The 19,071-nt window shown below is 56.5% G+C and overlaps 1 protein-coding gene across 7 annotated transcripts in view; it reads right to left on the reverse strand.

The window, feature by feature from the left end:
* Window positions 1-5,679: 5,679 nt before the first annotated feature.
* Window positions 5,680-19,071, reverse strand: part of PLEC (plectin) — a 59,231-nt gene continuing 45,839 nt past the window's right edge. For all 7 annotated transcript variants that reach the window (XM_012648031.1, XM_012648030.1, XM_012648034.1 and 4 more), the window contains exons 26-32: window positions 18,616-18,754; window positions 18,172-18,528; window positions 18,013-18,096; window positions 17,717-17,821; window positions 17,511-17,609; window positions 13,140-16,520; window positions 5,680-13,029 (exon numbers count right to left, since the gene is read on the reverse strand). In XM_012648031.1, coding sequence (XP_012503485.1) covers window positions 6,811-13,029; window positions 13,140-16,520; window positions 17,511-17,609; window positions 17,717-17,821; window positions 18,013-18,096; window positions 18,172-18,528; window positions 18,616-18,754 — 10,384 coding nt within the window. In that variant the 3' untranslated portion in view covers window positions 5,680-6,810. The remainder of the gene's footprint in view (window positions 13,030-13,139; window positions 16,521-17,510; window positions 17,610-17,716; window positions 17,822-18,012; window positions 18,097-18,171; window positions 18,529-18,615; window positions 18,755-19,071) is intronic.

The following is a 19,071-nucleotide window of genomic DNA, read 5'->3' on the forward strand; positions in this document are numbered from 1 at the left end:
CCATGCCCGGCTAATTTTTTTTTTATATATATTTTTTTAGTTGCCCAGCTAATTTCTTTCTATTTTTTTAGTAGAGACAGGGTGTTGCGCTTGCTCAGGCTGGTCTCGAATTCCTGAGCTCAAACAATCCTCCGGCCTCGGCGTCCTAGAGTGCTAGGATTATAGGCGTGAGCCACCTTGCCCAGCCGCTTCACTATTTCTTTAGTTTTGCTAATCTTTTCTTCTGTGATGTCTAACTTGCTGTTAATAATATATCCAGTGTATTTCTCATATCAGGCACTATATATTTCACCTCTAGAAGCTCAATTTGGTTCTTTTTTAAAATATGTATCTTCCATGTCTATACTTAATATGTTCGATCTTTCCTCAAGCTTCTTGAAAATATGGAATACAGTTGTAACAGCTCTTTTCAATGTCTTTGTCTACTAATTCTATCATCCGTGTAATTTTTTTTTTTATTTTTCTCTGCAGTACGGGATGTAGATTTTTGCTTCTTCGTATGCCTTGTAGTTTTTTCTTACATGCCATTGTGTATTTTACCTTGTTAGGTGCCAGATATCTTTGTTTCCTATTTTGAACTTTGTTTTGGGAGGCAGTTAAGTTGCTTAGCACCTGTGGTCTTTTCGGATCTTGCTTCTAAGCTTTGTTAGGCACGGCTTTTTCCCCAGTACTAAATAAAGCAAGACCATCTGAGTACTCTGCCCGATACTTTGTGAATTATATGGTTCTCCATTCTGGCTGCTGGGAATAGGCAATACTCTTGGCCCTGTGTGACCTCTTGGATTCTCTCTCTAATCCATTTTAGTGTTCCTTCCCCAGCCTCAGGTGGGTTCTTTATACATAGGCACTGACCGGCACTCAGTGGGATCCCTGAGGAGGACCTGCCGTGCAGTTGCTGTCCCTATGCCATTCTCCCTACTGCGGTTTCCCATCATGCAAATTCTAGCTGTCCTTAATTCCCTGGGCTCCCGGCTCCACTTCTCCTCTGGGAGTCTGTCAGGACCCACCTGGGCTGCCCTCCCTATGCCAAGGAATGGGACATTTTCTCAAGGCAGGAAGCTGGAACAATTGTAAGGCTCACCTTGTTTGTTTCCCATGTCTCAGGATCACTGTCCTTCATTGACTACTGTCCAATGCCTTGAGAATCATTGTTTCATATGTTTTATCTGGTGTTTTCATTTTTTCGAGTGGGAGGATATATTTTGTCCTTGTTACCCCATCTTGGGCAGAAGTGAAAGTCCAATTCCATTTTTTAACCTCCAAACTGAACAATACTAATGTTTTTCTTTTTTAATTGTAAAATATATGTAATACAAAATTTACTATTTTAACCATTTTTAAGTGTACAGTTCTGTGGCAATAAGTACATTCATATTATTGTGCAACCATCACCACTATCCACCTCCAGAACTCTTTTAATCTTGCAAAACTCAAACTTCATACCCATTAAACAATAATTATCCATTTCTCCCTCCCCTAAGCTCCTGGCAACTGCCATTCTACTTTCTGGCTCTATAAAGTGATTATTCTACGTACCTTATATAAGTAAAATCACACAGTATTTGTCCTTTTGTGACTGGTTTATTTCACTTAGCAGAATGTTAGGGTTCATCCATGTTGCAGCATGTGTCAGAATTTCCTTTATAAGGCTGAATAATATTCCATTGTATGGATATACTACATTTTATTTATCCATTCATCAATTGATGAACATTTGACATGTTTCCACTTTTCGGCTACTGTGTATAATGCTGCTATAAACACTCATGTACGAGATTTCGTGTGCATGTTTGTTTTCATTTCTCTTGGGCATATAGACCTAGTAGTGTTATTGTTGGGTCATATGGTAACTCTATGTTTAACCTTTGAGGAACTGCCAGAATGTTTTCCAAAGCTGCTTCAGCATTTTACATCTCCACCAGCGATGTATGAGAGTTTTGATTTCTCTACATCCTCTCTAACATCTGTTATTATCTGTCTTTTCAATTATAGCCACCCTAGTGGGTATGAAGTGGTATCTCACTGTGGTTCTGTTTCCCTGATGGATAATGTCTGGCATTGCTATGGCTTGAATGTTTGTGCTCCCTCCAAAATTCATGTTGAAACTTCATCCCCAAGGCAATAGTATTAAGAGGTGGGGCCTTTATGAGGTGATTTAAGTCACAAGGGCAGAGTCCTCATAAATGTGATTAGCAACCTTATAAAAGAGCTGGAAGGAACTAGCTAGGTCCCTTTGACCTTCTCCCTTCTGCCACATGAGGACACAGCAGGTCACCCTTCTGCTATGTGAGGATGCCCTGGCAAGAAGATGCCATCAGTGGAACAGGCCTTCACCAGACAGTGAACTTTCCAGTGCCTAGATCTTGGACTTCCCAGCCTCCACAGCTGTGAAAAATAAATTTCTGTTGCTTATAAATTACCCAGTCTATGGTATTTTGTTATAGCAGCAGGAACAGACTAAGATATATAACAAAAAATTACATATACTGATGTGCTTATTGGCCATTTGTATATCTTTTTTGGAGAAATTTCCATTCAGACCCTTAAACTACTCTAAAATTAAGTTTGTTTTACAATAACATTAACGTGGGATCTTGTTAAAATGCAGGTTCTGATTCAGTGGGTCTGTGGTGGGCCTCAAGATTCTGCATTTCCAAAAGTTCCAGGTTGATGCCCAAGCTGCTGATCCATGGAACACACTTTAAGAAGCTTCCATTTTTGCTAATGCAAAGTCTGCTGTTGGTCTAAGCGGCATCCTTTAGTAGGCAATCTGTCTTTTCTCTCTGCTTGCTTTAAAAGAGTTTGCTTTGTTTTTGTCTATTCAGATCTTTTGCTCATTTTTAGATTAGGCCTTTGTCTTTTGAGTTGTAGGTATTCTTTATGTATCCTGGATATAAGTCCGTTGTCAAATGTATAATTTCCAAATATTTTCTCTCATACTATATTTTTTCATTTTCTTGATGGTGTCCTTTAATGCACAAAGGTTTGTATAAATTTTGCAAAAATCCATTAACTGTAGATAAATGGGTTTATTTATGGATTTTCAATTCTATTCCATTCAAATATATGTCTATCGTCATGCCAATACCACATTGTTTAGATTACTATAGCTTTGTAGCAGTTTTGAAATTGAGAAGTGTGAGTTTCTCCAACTTTGTTCTTTTTCAAGATTGTTTTGGATATTCTGAATCCCTTAATTTCCATGCGAATGTTAGAATCAACTTGTCAATTTCTGCAAAGCATCTAGCTGGAATTTTTATATGGATTGAATCTTTGGGTCAATTGTGGAAGTACTGCCATTTTGAGCAACAATAATTATTTCAAAACATGAACATGAGATGTCTTTCCATTCATTTGGTTCCTTAATTTCTTTTGACAATGTTTTATAATTTTTAAAATACACATTTTGCACTTATTTTGCTAAATTTGTTCCTAAATGCTTGTGATGGTTAATTTTATGTGTCAATTTGACTAGGCCATGGGGTGCCCAGATATTTGGCTAAACATTATTCTGAGTGTATCTGTGAGGTTGTTTCTAGTGAAATTAACATTTGTGTTTTTATTTGTATTTTTTTTTAAGAAACAGGGTCTTGCTCTGTCACCCAGGCTGGGCTGCAATGGCACAATTGTAGCTCATTTTAACCTCGAACTCCTGGGCTCAAGCCATCCTCCTGCCTCAGCCTTCCAAGTAGCTAGGACTGTAGGCGTGAGTCCCCGCACCCAACTAATTAAAAACAATTTTGTTTTTTTATAGAGATGGGTTTTTGCCATTTTGCTAAGGCTGGTCGTGAACTCCTAGCCTCAAGTTATCCTCCCACCTCAGCCTCTCAAAGCACTAGGATTATAGACAGGATGGAGCCATCTGGCCTAAATTAGCATTTGAACTGGTAGATTGAGTAAAGCAGACTGCCCTTCCTAATGTGGGTGGACCACATCCAATCAGTTGAGGACCTGAATAGAACAAAAGACTAAGTAAGAGTGAACTCTTCTGGCCTAACTGCTTGAGCTGGGACATTGGCCTTTTCCTGTCTTCAGACTCTGACTGGACACCATCAGCTCTACGGAGTCTCCAGCTTGCCGACTGCAGACCTGGGGACTCAGCTTCCATGAATCATGTGATCCAACTTCTTATAACAGATTTCTTTACAGTTCATGCTGGTTCTATTTCTCTGAAGAACCCTGACTAAATACAATGCCATTATAAATGGAATTGTTTTCTTAATTTTCAGATTATTCAAGTGTATAGATAAAACAATTGATCATTATTGATCTGTATCCTGAAACCTTGCTGAGATTATCAGTTTTTTAGTGGATTCATTAGGATTTTCTATATGTAAGATCATGCTCTCTACAAATGTGGTTTAACTCTTTCCTTTCCAGTCTTATTGCCTCTTATTTCATTATTTCATTTTCTTGCCTTCTTGCCTAGGCTAGAACCTCCACTATAAGGCTGAGCAGAGATGGAAAGAGCAGACATCTTTATTCAGTCTATTTCTCAAATGGTAAAGCTTGGCATAAATTTAGCATCGTGCTTCTCAAACATTAATGTGGGAAAATTCCTGACCGTTATGCAAAACTGTCATCAAGTTCATCAAGAACAATGAAAGCCTGAGAAACTGTTACAGCCAAGAGAAGCCTAAGATGATATGATGATTGAATGTAATGTGGGAGCCTGGATGAGATTCTATGACAGGAGAACATTAGGTAAAAATAATAATAAATAAATATGAATAAAATGTAGATTTTATTTAATAATGTACTGGTTCATTGTGACAAATTTATATTACTGTTAATAGGAGACACTAGGTATGTAGTATATGATAACTGTGTACTAACCTCATTATTTTTCTACAAATATTAAACTATTCTAAAGTTAAATTTTGTTTTAAAGTAACATTAATATGGGATCTTGTTAAAATGCAAGTTCTGACTCAGTGGGTCTGTGGTGGGCTTCGAGATTCTGCATTTCCCAAAGTTCCAGGGTAATGCCCAAGCTCATCTATGGGACACACTCTGAGCAGCTTCCATCTTTGCTAATGCGATGTCTGCTGTTGGTCTAAACGGCATCCTTTAGGAGGCAATCTGTCTTTTCTCTCTGGCTGCTTTAAAATTTTTCTCTGTCTTTGGTTTTCTGCAATTTTGCTACAATGTATTTCGATACAGATGTTTTATTTGCCATACCTGGATTTTGTGTGCTTCTTAGATATAATTATTCATGGTTTTCATCTATTTGGAAATTATTAGCCATTAATTCACTCCCCCTTGTCTAGGGGGCTGTCCCCAGGGGCCGCAGCCAATGATTGATATGGCAGTATGTCAGACCCCCAGCTCAGATGAAGAAAGATGGGCACCTAAAGTGCCAACCACGTGTCCAGCACAGGGATGGGGCAGGGTGATGGCGTGGACATCCTGGAGCAGCCCCAGCCTGCCTGGCCTCTACCCTGCCCTCCCCACACCCTCTGCCCAGGGCCTTACTGTCTGTCCTCCGGGAGCCACCCAGTTTTTTCTGCCTGCAGACATCTGGCCTCAGGCCAGCATCTTTGCCGAGGCCCTGCTGTCCCAGGCTGGATGTGGTGGCTGGGCTCAGAGCCTGGGGCCCAGAACAACAGCACTTGTGTACCCCCAACACACGCCCAATCCCAGGACAAAGACACAAGAGGTAGGACCCACAGGAAGGTTGGAATTGCTTTTATTGTGGGGTGGGGGCTGCAGAGCCCCCACCCATGGTCAGGTTAGTGTTCTGCCCTCACAGAGGCAGCTGGCAGCCTGGCACCTCCACCTGCTGCCTGCCCGGGTTAGTGGAACATGCAAAGCTCAGAGGGCAGAGGCAGGGGTAAGGGCCACCAAGGTCAGGGGCTGGTTGGCACTGCGGGGTCAGTGCAGACAACCCAGCAGCATCCCTGGGCCACATGATGTGGGCTGGGGCTCCCTGGGAGACAGGCAGGCAGGCCCCCAGGGTAGGGTTCCACAGGGCCCACAGAGAGGACAGGTCTATAGAACCCCAGGCCATGCCCAGCCGGGAACATCGGTCTCCCACCCTGGATCTGGGTCCTTGGGGCCTGGGGTTGGAGGGCAGACATAGAAGGCACTTACTAGGGGAGCTGAGGCTGGAAGGCTGAAGCCAGAGGCCAGGGGTCTCGGGAGTGTGTGGGGGTGCGGGGTGAGCTAGAAGGCAGAGCTCAGATGGCGCTGCAGGAGCTGGGAGGGGACAGGACCAGGCTGGGGCCCAGCCTGGGCCAGGTGGCTCCTTGTCTTCCCATGGGGAAGGGGCTTCTCTGAGCAGGCAGGAAAAGATGGCTGGCCCGGGACCCCCTCCCTCCCCAGTAAGGCCCACTGAGTGAGCAGGCCAGTCCTGGAAACACTGGGAAGAAAATGCTGGCCGAGGGCCCTCTGTGTATGGGACTGGCACCAGCTGCCCTTGGCAGCTAGAACTGGCAGGTTGGCATCCAGTGGGCCACTTTATGGGGCTAGAGGTCTCACCCAGACAGAACCCTCCCTGGGGAGACAGGAGGGGTGGGCTAGGGCCCAGCTCTGGACCCTCCAAGGCACCTGGCTGTGATGAGTGGCAGGTAGAAGGGAGTGAGGAGACCCGCAAGGGTGAGGTGGTCAGTGGGGCTGGGCCAACCCTGTCCCCCAAGATACAGGCTGTCTGGACAGCAGATATATATTAATATGTTAGTCTGGTCTTTTTGGTTAAATTTTAGGCACCGCTTAGGAGGAAGACACATTTAAACATTAAAGAAAGACCCCAGCGCCTCGGTGGGGAGCCTGGCCACATGCAGAGCGCGAGGGCAGGGTGCAGGCAGGGGCTCAGGCCACTGCAGACTCAGGCCCCCCCAGAGAGGCCGAGGGCCCTGAGGCGTAGCGGCGGCCATAGCCCGAGGAGGAGTAGGAGGAGGAAGAGAAGGTCATGGAGAAGCCAGAGCCAGTAGCGTCGAAGCTACCACGGCGGGAACCAGCCCGGGAGCCGGTGCGGGAGCCAGTGCGGGAGCCGGCAGTGGAGCCAGAGCCGCTGACGCTGTAGGGGCTATAGTAGCCTTTGCTAGACTGGGCGGCAGCCTCCAGCAGCCGCAGCCCCGTACCCTCCTCCACCATGCTGCGGTCCAGTGCATCTTTGTAGGAGATCTTGAGCTTGGTCTTGGGGCAGGTGAGGTACTTGGAGTAGGCGCCAACATCACGAAGCTTCTGGGCTGTGCGGGCATCCACGGTACCACGCTGCAGGGCCTCGTCGAGAGGCACGCGACCTGGCATGTCGGGCTCGATCAGGCCACCCGTCAGGTACTGCACCTCCAGGAAGCGCTGGCCCGCCTCATAGTACAGCCAACCCTTCTTTAGGGCCTGGGCGGCTGACATCTTGGTCTTGGTGCGTGGGTCCTCAAAGCCACAGAAAGCCTTCTGGGCCAGGTTGATGCGATCCACCATGATGCGGTCCACCAGGCCCTTGTTGACGGCCTCAGTGACAGGGTAGCGCTCGCCGGTGCTCGGGTCGATGATGCCCCCGGTGCAGGCCTGTGCCTCCAGCAGCCTCTGGCCTGTAATGTTGTCAACCAGGTTGCGGTGCATGGCCTCTGTTATGGACACCTTCTCCAGGGTCTCCGTGTCCAGGATGCCGGCCACTGGGCCCGTCTCCTCAGTAGGGTCGGACCAGGAGGCCAGTGGGGTCCTGGCAACAGCAGGACTGCTGGGGAAGGAGGAGGAAGAGCCCACCGAGGAGGAGCGGGAGCGGAAGCCACTGGCGTTGCCCGAGAGCATGTCCGCGAACTCAGTGATGGAAAGCGTGCCAGCACGGTACTGGTCCAGCGCCGAGCGGTCGATGAGGTTCTTGGCAATGGCTTCATCAATGTCGTACTGGCGGCCAGAGCGGCGGTCAATAATCATGGACTTGACCACACCGTCTGAGGAAGAGATGGTGATCTCCTCCCACTCGCACTCCTGCTCGGACAGCTCCAGGTACGTCTGGTGATCAATCAGGCCCTTACGGTAGGCCTCATACACTGACATCTCCTTGCCCGTCTCAGGGTCCACGATCACCACGCGGCGCTTGCGCACTGAGGACTTGGAGGACGTCTTCCGTTCCCGCTTCTTCTCCTTCAGTGGCAGGAGGCGCAGACCCGTCTGGGGGTCAGTGATGCAGCGCTCCATCAGCTGCAGGTAGGTGAGATTCTCCTCTGTGTTGGGGTCAAAGAAGCCCTTAGTGTCGTCTGAGGGGTCAGTCAAGATCTCATTCATCTCCTCGTCAAAGAGGCCACGCTTGTAGGCCACCTCCACGGGCAGCCGGTGGCTCTCCTCAGGGTCAATGATGCCTCCCGTGGCGATCTGGGCCTCCAGCAGGCGGATGCCATGGTCCTTCAGGATCAGTCCCTTCTTCATGGCCTGGAAGAGGGAGATGAGCTTCCCGGAATAGGGGTCCTTGTAGCCAGTGACGGCGCGCTCAGCCGACAGCAACTTGTCCTTGAACTCGGGGCCGACAATGCCCATACGCACAGCTTCCTCCACAGTCAGCTTGAGTCCCTTGATGGGGTCGATGACGTAGCCGGTGGCTGCCTGTGCCTCTAGGAGCTCAAAGGCCGTGCCAGGGCGAATAATGCCTTTCTTCATGGCTTGGTACACTGACAGCCGCTCTTTGGTGGCATCGACAAAGACACCAGCAATGCTGCTGGTGCCCTCGAGGAACTTCTGCAGGTTCTTGGTGACCTCCTCGATGGAGGCCAGGCCCTCCTGCAGCTGCAGCGCTGTGGCCTCGTCCATGACCTGCGAGCGCACCAACTCCTCCACGGTGATCTGCTTGCGCAGACCGCGGAAGGTCAGCTTACGGGCATCCGAGAGCGGCAGGAGTAGTTGGCCGCTGTTCTCGTCGCGGCGGCACCGCCTGAGCAGCTGCGTATAGCTGAGGCGCTCATCAGTAGAGGGGTCCACATAGCTGCGCACATCGCTGGGCTCCGAGAGCTGGTCGTGCGTGTCCTTGTTGAGGTAGCCTCGTTGGTAAGCCACCTCCAGTGGGAGGTGGAAGCCCAGGCGAGGGTCCACAATGCCACCTGTGGCCAGTTGGGCATCCAGTAGCCGCAGGGCCTCCTCAGCAGGGATCAGCTCCTTCTTCATGGCCTGGAAGAGCGAGATGGTCTGCTCGGTGTATGGGTCTCGGTACCCAGTAACTGCTCGTTCAGCCCAGAGCAATCGGTCATGCAGCTCAGGGCCCACCAGGCCCTTCCGCACGGCCTCATCCACGGTCAGCCGCTCACCCTTCACCGGGTCCAGCAGGAAGCCCGTGGCCGCCTGTGCCTCCAGCAGCAAGCGCGCCACCTCAGCACTCAGCAACCCCTTCTTGAGCGCCTGGTAGATGGTCATTGTTTGCCTGGAGCCAGGCAGGTAGACACCAGCCACACAGCCCGTGCCATAGAGGTAGCACCAGGCGGACTCCGCCTCAAGGGCCTCGCGGAGGTTCTTAGTGCCCTCCCGGAGCAGGTTGTAGGTCTCGAGGGAGATGACCCGGGCCTCGTACAGGTCCTCAGCAGTGAGGCGGCGGCGCACGTAATCGTAGGAGGCCAGGTTCTGCTGGCGCACAATCTCTGTTTTCTCGATGATCTCAATGATGATAATGATCATGCGCTCCTTGGTCACCCGGCCAGCCTGGAAGTCAGCCATCAGCCGGGCCCGCTGCTCCTCAGGTATCAGGTCTGACTGCATCACCTCCCACAGGGTCATGGTAGAGCCTCCATGGCTACCACCACCAGGGATGTCAATCTGTGTCTCCTCAAACGCCTTCCGTGTCTCCTCCTCCGTGTACACCTGCGTGGTCTCCAGTACCTCGGCCTTCTCTGCCCCTTTTAGCGGCAAGAGGCGCAGGCCTGTCTCAGGGTCTTCCACACAGCGCTCTAGCAGCTGCAGGTACGTGAGGTTTTCATGGGTGTTAGGGTCGAAGAAGCCCTTGGTGTCGTCACTCGGGTCTGCCAGGACACGGTTCATCTCCTCGTCAAAGTAGCCACGCTGATAGGCCACGTCCACGGGCAGGCGGTGGCTGTGCACGGGGTCGATGATGCCACCCGTGGCAATTTGGGCCTCCAGCAGGCGCACACCGTGGTCCCTGAGGACCAGACCCTTCTTCATGGCCTGAAAGAGGGAGATGGTGGAGCCTGAGTAGGGGTCTTTGTAGCCGGTGACGGCCTTCTCAGCTGACAGAAGCTTCTCGTGCAGCTCAGGGCCCACAACACCAGCCTTCACAGCCTCATTGACGTATAGGCGCTGGTTCCGTACGGGGTCCAGCAGAAAGCCGGTGGCTGCCTGCGCCTCAAGCAGGAGCGTGGCTGTGCTGGGTCTGAGCAGGCCCCGGCGCATGGCCTCATAGATGGTCACCTTCTCCTTGGAGTCCTCCAAGTAGATGCCGGCGAGGCAGCCATTGCCCTGCAGCAGCGTCCGCACAGAGCCCAGCTCCGAGAGGTCTTTGACGGATGTCTTGCCATCCTTGAGCTGCTCGAACTGGGCTCTGCTGAGGACCCCAGCAGCCAGGAGCTCGCTTGCTGGTACGGGAGCACGGAGGCCGCTGAAGGACAGCCTCTCCCGCCGCTGGGTCTCCACTTCCTCTATGATGGTGATGATGATCTTGATGACCTTCTCCACAGTGACCTTGCCCGTGCGGAACTGCCGCAGCAGCTCCTGCCGCTGTTCTGCTGTGAAGTATTCAGAGCTGATGAGCTCCCAGATGGTCACAGTCTTGCCCTTGAAGCCACCTACAGGGACCTCGACCGTCGTCTTCTCAAAGGTCTCACGGGCCTGGAGCTCAGAGTAGAGCTCCTCCTGCCGGTCCCGGGCAGCCTTCTCCGAGAGTGACAGCAGCTTCAGCCCGGTCAGCTGGTCAGGCCGGCACCGCTGCTGGAGCTGGCCATACGTGACCGGCTCCCGTGTGCTGGGGTCGCGGTAGGCCTTGGCATCGTCCTTCGGTGCTGACAGGGCCTCGCTGGTCTCCTCATCCAGGTAACCCCGGGCATAGGCGACATCCAGGGGTATGCGGTGGCTCTTGCTGGGGTCCACGATGCCCCCCGTGGATATCTGGGCATCCAGCAGGCGTAGGCCCTGCTCCCGGGGGATGAGGCCCTTCCTCAGGGCCTGGAAAAGGGAAACACTCTGCCCTGTGTAGGGGTCCCTGTAGCCCGTCACAGCCTTTTCAGCTGACAGCAGCTTCTCGTGCAGCTCGGGGCCTACCAGGCCAGCACGCACTGCCTCGTCCACGGTCAGCCGGGCGCTGGTGGCAGGGTCGATGATGTGCCCAGTGCCAGCCTGGGCCTCTAGCAGGGCCACAGCCACGTCTGGCTGCAGCAGGTCTTTCTTCAGGGTCTCATAGATGCTCACCTTCTGCCCCGCCTCTTCCAGCCATATGCCCGCGATGACGTTGGCACCCCGCAAAGCCTGCCGCACAGCGTCCATCTCAGCCACCTCTCGCACTGAGCGCTCACCCCGCTGTAGTTGGCAGTAGAGGTCATGGTCAATGACCCTGCTCTCCAGTAGCTCGGCAGCAGGCACCAGGGTGCGCAGGCCCTCAAAGTAGAGCTGGCCCTTCTGCTCCTGTTCCTCTAACACTGTGATGACAATCTTGATGACCTTCTCTACTGTGATCCGGCCCGTGCGGAACTGCCGCAGCAGGTCCCGCCGCTGCTCTGCTGTGAAGTACTCAGAGTTGATGAGCTCCCAGATGGTCACTGTCTTGCCCTGGAACTTGCCAAACGGTGCAGACACAGTGGCCTTCTCAAAGACATCTCGGGCCTCCGAGTCCGTGTAGACCAACTCCCTGCCCTTGGCAGCTTTATCTGTGAGTGGCAGGAGGCGCAGGCCTGTCTCGGGGTCTTCCACGCAGCGCTCCAGCAGCTGCAGGTACGTGAGGTTCTCATGCGTGTTGGGGTCGAAGAAGCCCTTGGTGTCGTCGCTCGGGTCTGCCAGGACGCGGTTCATCTCCTCGTCAAAGTAGCCAAGCCGGTAGGCCACGTCCACAGGTAGGCGGTGGCTGTGCACGGGGTCGATGATGCCGCCCGTGGCAATCTGGGCCTCCAGCAGGCGGATGCCATGGTCTCGCATGATGAGGTCTTTTTTCATGGCCTGGAAGAGGGAGATCTGCTCCCCAGTGTAGGGGTCTTTATAGCCAGTGACGGCACGCTCGGCTGACAGCAGCTTGTGGTGCAGCTCGGGGCCCACGACACCCTCTTTTACAGCCTCGTTGACGGTCAGCCGCCGGTTTCGCACAGGGTCCAGCAGGAAGCCTGAGGCTGCCTGGGCCTCAAGCAGGATGAGAGCTGTGCCAGGGCTTAGCAGCTGCCTCTGCAGGGCCGTGTAGACACTCAGCTTCTCGCTGGTGGGCTTCAGCAGCAGCCCTGCGATGCTGCTGCGGCCCTGCAGGTACTGGTGCACGTCTTCCCGCCGTGCAAGCTCGGCCACTGTGGTGTGGCCCTGCGCCAGGCGCTGCAACTCGTCCGTGCTCAGGATACCTGCCTCCTGCAGCCGCTGGGCTGGCACCTTCTGCCGCAGGCCATCGAAGGTGTGCTCAGGCTCTACCTCTGCAGCCGGACCATCAGGAGCATCCCGGCCGTTGGGCAGTGCCTTTGAGGTGGCCGCCTGTGAGGCGGCGACCTCCTCGGAGTGTGCCAGTGCAGCCCGATGCTCCTCTTCCAGGCGCTGCAGCCGCTCACGCAGCCTCTGGTTCTCCTCGGCCAGCAGCTTCTCCTGTTGCCGCCGCTGCTGCTCCAGCCGCTGCAGCTCCTCCTGCTGGTGCCGCACGCCTTCCTCTGCCTCACGCTGCCTCCGCCGTGCCTCCTCCATGCTGGCCACCAGCTGCTGCCGCTCCTGCTCCATCTGCTGCTGCTGCCGCTGCTGCTCCTCACGCAGCTGCTGTGCCTTGGCCACCTCATCCTGGAAGAGCTGCTCCAGCTTGGCCTTCTCTTGCTCGATGAAGCGCTCACGCTGCAGCAGGCTGTCTTTCTCGGAGACGAAGCTCTGCTGCAGGGCCTGTGTTTCCTGCAACAGCTGCTCCTGCTGCACCATTTGCATCTGTGGGGAAGGGAGCTGGAAGTCAGGGACCACTGGCCCGGGAGCACCTGCCACCCCACCCCAGGATAGATCCCCAGGGCCCACCCGCTGCGTGGAGAGAGGGCCGGTACCTCTTCGGATTTGAGCTGCAGCAATTTGGCTTCCTGCTTGAGCTTCTCCTTCTCACGCTCCAGCTCAGCGATGGCCTCCCGCAGGCGCTCAGCATCATGGTCACTCTGCTGCCTCTGGATCTCAAGCGTCTGCACCAGTGTCACCTTCTCCTGCGTGGCAAGCTCTGTGCGGTGCAGCTTCTCACCAATCTCCTCTGCCTGCTTCCGGAAGCGCTGGGCGTCCTCCTCAGCACGGGCCTGGGCCCGGCTCATCTCAGCCACACGCAGCTTGAGGCGCTCAGCCTCAGCGCTCATCTCTAGCTGTCGCTGCCGCTCTGCCTCCAGTGTCCGCTGGAAACCCTGCGTCTCCTGCGCCAGCTGCTGAGCCATTTGCTCCTTGTCCTCCTGCAGCCGCCGGGCCTGCTCCTGCGCCAGCTCTTTTTGTTGCTGCAGCAGCTCAGCCTCGGCCTTGAGCCGCGTGGCCTCCTGTACCGCCTGCATCTTCTCCTTGAGCATCTTCTCGGCCAGGGCCCGCTGTTGTGCCAGGTCTTCCTCCGCCAACTGCCGCAGCCGTGCTGCCTCCTGAGCTGCTATGCTCAGCCGTGCAGCCTCCTCTGCCACCTGCTTCATCTTCTCGGCCTCCTCCTGCAGGAAGCGCTGTGTGTTGTCCTTGTCACGCAAGATCAGTGCGCGGTTCTCTGCCTCAATGCGAGCCTTTAGCTTACCCAGCTCCTCCATCTGTACGCGCACTGAGAACAGCTCCTCCTCCACCTGGCTGCGCTGGCGGGCGGCCTCTGTTGCCTCCGCCTTCAGCCGCTGCAGTTCCTCGTCTAGGAGGCTCTTCTGGTGGTCGGTCTCCTCCAGCTGCAGCCGCAGTGTCGTCAACTCCTGCTCCACCTGTGCCTTCTGTCGCAGCGTCTGCTCGGCAAATTTCTTATGCTTCTCCATCTCTGCATCAGCCGCCTGCTTCTGTCGCAAGGCTGCCTGTTCTGCCTGTGCTCGCCGTGCCGCCTCTTGCTCGGCCTCCTTGCGTAGTTTCTCTGCAGCTGCCTGCGCCTGCGCCCGGGCCTGTGCCTGCTCCTCTGCTGACTGCTTCAGCCGCTCGGCCTCTTCCACCTGCCGCCGGGACTGTGCCGCCTCGCGCTCGGCCTGCTCCCGTGCCGCCTCTGCCTCCTCGGCTGCTCGCCGCGCCGCCTCAGCCTCACCACGCAGCCGCTCTAGCACGCTCTGCTCCTGCTGCAGTGTCTGCTGCAGCTCCTCCTCCTTCTGCTGCACTGCGAAGGCATGCGCCTTCTCCTCTGCCTGCAGCCGCTTCTGGGCAGCTTCCTGGGCTAGCTGCAGCTGTCGGGCTGACTCCTGTTCTGCTCGTTCCCGCAGGCGCCGCGCCTCTTCCACCTTGGCTTTGAGCCGCTCGACTTCCTCCAGTGCTGCCCTGCGCTGCCGTGCAGCTTCCTCCTCGGCCACCAGGCTCTTTTGCACGCGCTCCTCTGCCTCGCGGCGCCGCTGTTCCTCCTCAGCTGCCAACTGCCGCTGCCGTGCGGCCTCCATCTCGGCCTGCTCCTTGCTGCGCAGCGTGTCCTCAGCGTTGCTGCGAATGCGCCCCAGCTCCAGCTCCAGCTCCGCCTTGCCGGCGGCTGCCTTCTCAAAGCTTGCCTTCAGTGCCAGGATCTCTTCCTCTACCTGCCGCCGCTGCCGCAGCGTGTCCTCCACCAACCCCTTCTGCCGCTCCAGCTCACTCTCCGATGCCTTACGCAGCTGGGCCAAGCGCTCCTCTATGTCAGCCTTGTGCTGCGCCGCCTGCTCCTCTAGTCGCCGCCGCTGGAAGGCCTCATCTTCTGCCAGCCGTCGCAGGCGCTCATTCTCCGCCTCCTTCTCCTTGAGCGCGATCTCCGCCTCTGTCTTAAGCCGCGTGGCCTCACTGATGGCAGCCAGCTTCTCAGCAAGCACACGCTCTGCCTCAGCCCGCTGCCGTGCTGCATCCTCCTCAGCCAGCTGCCGCTGCCGCTTGGCCTCCTCTGCCAGGGCACGCAGGCGGGCAGCCTCCTCGGCCAGCTCACGGAACCGGCTGGCCTCGGCCTCTAGTCTCTGCTTGGACTTCTCACTGGTGGAGCGCGACTCCTCCTCGGCCCGTGCCTTGCTGGCCAGCAGCACCTCCATCTCAGCCCGCACCTTGGCCAGCTCGGCCTCCAACTCCTGGCGCTTCTGCGTGGCTGCAGCCACCTCGTGCTGCAGCCGGGCAAGCTCCTCCTCCAACAGCTGCCGCTGCTGCTCCCCCTGCTCTGTCTCAGCCCGCAGCCGTATCAGCTCCTGTTCTGCGGCCAGGCGCTGCTGCGCAGTGCCCTCTGCCAGCTGCCGCTGCTTCTCCAGCTCCTGCTCGGCCAGTTCCCGCTGGCGCACGGCCTGCTCTTCCGCCTTCCCACGTCGCCGCGCCTCACGCTCTGCCTCCTCCTTCTGCTTCTCAGCCTCAGCCTGTGCCAGGCTCTTCTGCTGCGCCACCTCCTCTGCCTGCAGCCGCAGCCTTAGCGCCTCATTGGCCTTCAGCTGCCAGCGCTCCAGCTCGCGCTCTGCCTCCTCGCGGGCACGCTCGGCCTCTGCCTGCTGCTGCGCCCGCCGCTCAGCCTCCTCCCGCAGCTGTGCCACTGCCACATGTTCCTCCTGCAGAGTGCGCTCCAGCTGTGCTGTCTTCTCTGCGAAAGAGGCGCGCTTGCTCTGTAGCTCTACTTCAGCGCTTCGCTGGGCTGTCTCCAGGGCCACCTGTACCTGGCGTGCCCGCTCCGCCTCGGCCTGCCGCAGCCGCCGCTCTGCCTCCTCAGCCTGGAGCCGCACCTCCTCCAGAGCCTGCAGGGCCCGCTGCTTCTCACGAGCTGCCTCAGCCTCGGCCTTCACGCGCAGGGACAGCTCTGCCTCTGCCTGCCGCTTGCGTTGGCTCTCGTCCTGCACCTGCTTCCGCAAGCGCTCGGCCTCCTCCTGTGCCTGCCGCTTCTGCGCCTCGGCCTCCTCTGCCCGTGCCCGCAGCGCTTGCAGCTCCCCCTCTGCCCCACTGCGCTGGCGCTCAGTTGCCTCCAGCTGCAGGCGCACAATGCGGATCTCCTCCTCGATGCGCAGCTGGCTACGCTCAGCCGCCTCCACTTGCTGGGCCTTGGCCTGGATCTCTGCCTCCGAGCTCTGCCGCAGATGCTGCAGCTCCTCCTGGATGCTGCGTTTCTGCTGCTGCGCATCCACCGCCGCCTCCTCCCGCCGCACCACCTCCTCCTGCATGCGCTGCTGCAGCTCCTGTGCCTCCCGCTCTGCCTGCGCCTTTGCCTGGGCGTGTGCCTCGGCCAGCTGCCGCTGCTTCTCCAGCGCAGCCTCCACCTCGGCCAGCCGCTCCCGCTCCTCTGCCCGCTGCTGCTCAGCCAGCCTCTGAGGCCGCGGCAGAGAGAAGAAGAGAACCAGAGAGAGCGTGAGCAGGGGGCAGGTGCCAGGTGCTCACAGGACACAGCACTACCACAGTTCACTTGGACAGCGCGATGCAGGGGGATCAGAGAGGACAGAGGTCCCAGCCCGGCCAAGGAGATAGCGTGCACCCGCCCAGGGCACTGGGGCAGTGAGCGCAGCCGGCCCCACCGTGCTCACCAGCCTGGGGAAGGAGGCCTAGATGTCCTCCCCTCTTCCCCGCAGACAGGCGACGGAGACAGACAAACGGATGGGGGGAGAGAGAGAGAGAGAGAGCAAAGCAGGAGGCTCGTAGAGTCTGTGAGCTGCGCCCACCACACAGCCCTGCCTGAGCTCTGCTGGAGGCCAGTGGGCCTGGCTCCCACCGCAGGGCCCCTCTCTCCAGTCAGGGGCCATTCCCTAAGCCCAGCAGGGTGGGTTGGGGCAGGGCAGAGTGGCCAGAGTGGGGACAGCAGTTCAGTCCTGAGCCAGCTCACAAGAGGGATTTTCCAGCCAGCAGCTCCGAGTAGAGAGGAGACAGGGCCACAGGCAGCCCAAACCGCAGGGACAGCTGAGAGGCAGGAAGGAACCGAACAGGTGGGCACAGCTTCCCAGCCCCCATGACCTAATGCCCCCCACCAACTCTTCCCAGAGCAAAGGGCCAAGTGTGGAGACCAACACAGAAGCCCCAGGAAGAACGCACACAAGAGCCAGTGGGATGCTGGTGAAGGACACTCGCCGAAACAGAGGAGAAAGGAGGCGCCAGTCACCGTGGGAGAGCAGTGCAGCGCCAGGCCAAGGTGGGGCAGCCTGAGGTGGGCCGTGCTTGGGGGCAATGGGTGCTGGATAGGAGCACCAGGCAGGAGGAGAGTGAGGGAGCTGCAGTAAGTGATCTCAGACAGCTCCTCTGGCTGCATTTATGGGGGTAGGTGGCAAGACCCCCCCACCCCTACCCGGCCCCACCCAACCTAACCATACCTCCTCTTCCTCCATGCGCCGCAAAGTCTCGCTGATGAACTTGATGTATTGGCTCGTGAGCGTGGTCAGCTCGCTGTAGCGTGTGCGCAGGTCCACATACTGGGGGTGGGGGTGGGGTGCAGCCAGGGTCAGCCCTGCTGAGAGCCACACCCCGATAAGGCCCCCCAGCCCCTCACCAGGCCAGGCTCATCCCACTTCCACCCTACCTCTTGGATGATGCTCTCTGACCCAGATTGGACCTTGGGCTTCTTGGCTGGGGAGGCCACTGGCTCAAGCTGCACCTTGTATGTGACCAGCTGGAGCTCGTAGTCCTGTGGGTACATACTGTGGTCAGCCAGCAGCTCTGTCCTCCAGCTGCCTGTGCCCAGCCCCTATGCCTACCCACAGGCTTTCCTCAGCGTGGCCCAGACTCAGGGGGCACTGCAGAGTCCTACACCCACTGACCCGGCAAGTGTCCCTGGAAATGGGGCTTGGCCAGCACAGCAGGGGGCTGGAGGCTCACCTTGATGGCGTTGATGTACTGCTTCGCAAACCTCTGGCACTCCTCGACCTTCTCACTGTGTCGCTCGATCTCCTCCAGCAGGGCCTGGGGGGTAGGGTGGTCAACACAGTGCCCACAGGGTGTGCCCTACTGCCCCCGACCCCACTGACCCTGGCCCACCTTCTCCTGCCGCAGCTGCTCCCGCACAGCCCGGCTGTCAGCCAGTGGCATGGCCTGGATCTGCTCCTGTCGCTGACGGGCGTCCTGTAGCCAGGCACTCAGCGGGTCTGCGCTCTCACGGTAGTAACGCAGCTGACGGCCCAGCTGCTCAAGTTCACGCTGCCGCACTTCGATCTGGGCTAGCACAGCCTGCCAGCGCTCCAGCAGCTGGGTGACCCGTTCCCGCCAGCGTTCTACCTCCACATCCCGCTCGCTATGCTGCTGCTGCAGCCGCTCACCTACTTCCTGTGCCCCCCGCAGCTCGTCCCGCACAGCATCAAACACAGGCTGTTGTGCCTCTGCCTGGGCCCGTAGCTTCTGTTGGGGACAGGAGAGGAGGGTGCCGTTTTAGCTGGGTCCTGCTGTTTCTCCACCTCTGGCAAGGTGCCAGCCCTGCAACAGTACCTTCAGTGCAGCCTTGGTCGCCTCGAGCTCTGCAGCAGTGGCAGGCACAGCCTGGGCCTCCTTGAGCTGCCCCTCGTGGGCTCTGAGCACCTCCTCTGCCCCCTGTGTGCTGCGGATCACCAGGCTGATGGTCTTGAGCCTGGAAGAGAGCACAGCTCAGAGCCAGGCCCAAGGTGATGCAACCAGAGCCTAGGTGCTTGGTGAGTGCTGCCTGCCCAGCCCAGACCTGACCAGCCAAAGTCCTGGGGGTCAGCTGACCCCTGTGTTCACAGGCTTCAGGGAGAAAAACAGACACCTGAGGAGAAGGTGGTTGGGAGCCTCTGGGACACAGGGACACTTAAGCTCTAGCCCGAAGACCTGGAGGGAGGTCGCGTGGCTGGCAACAGCAGACTCCAAGGCCCTGAGGCAAGTGGAGCCCACGGGCTGCATGCCTGCAGCATCCTGACGCCCACAGGG

The sequence above is a fragment of the Propithecus coquereli genome, unplaced genomic scaffold, assembly GCF_000956105.1.
Source record: "Propithecus coquereli isolate 6110/MARCELLA unplaced genomic scaffold, Pcoq_1.0 Scaffold28, whole genome shotgun sequence".
Lineage (NCBI taxonomy): Eukaryota > Metazoa > Chordata > Mammalia > Primates > Indriidae > Propithecus > Propithecus coquereli.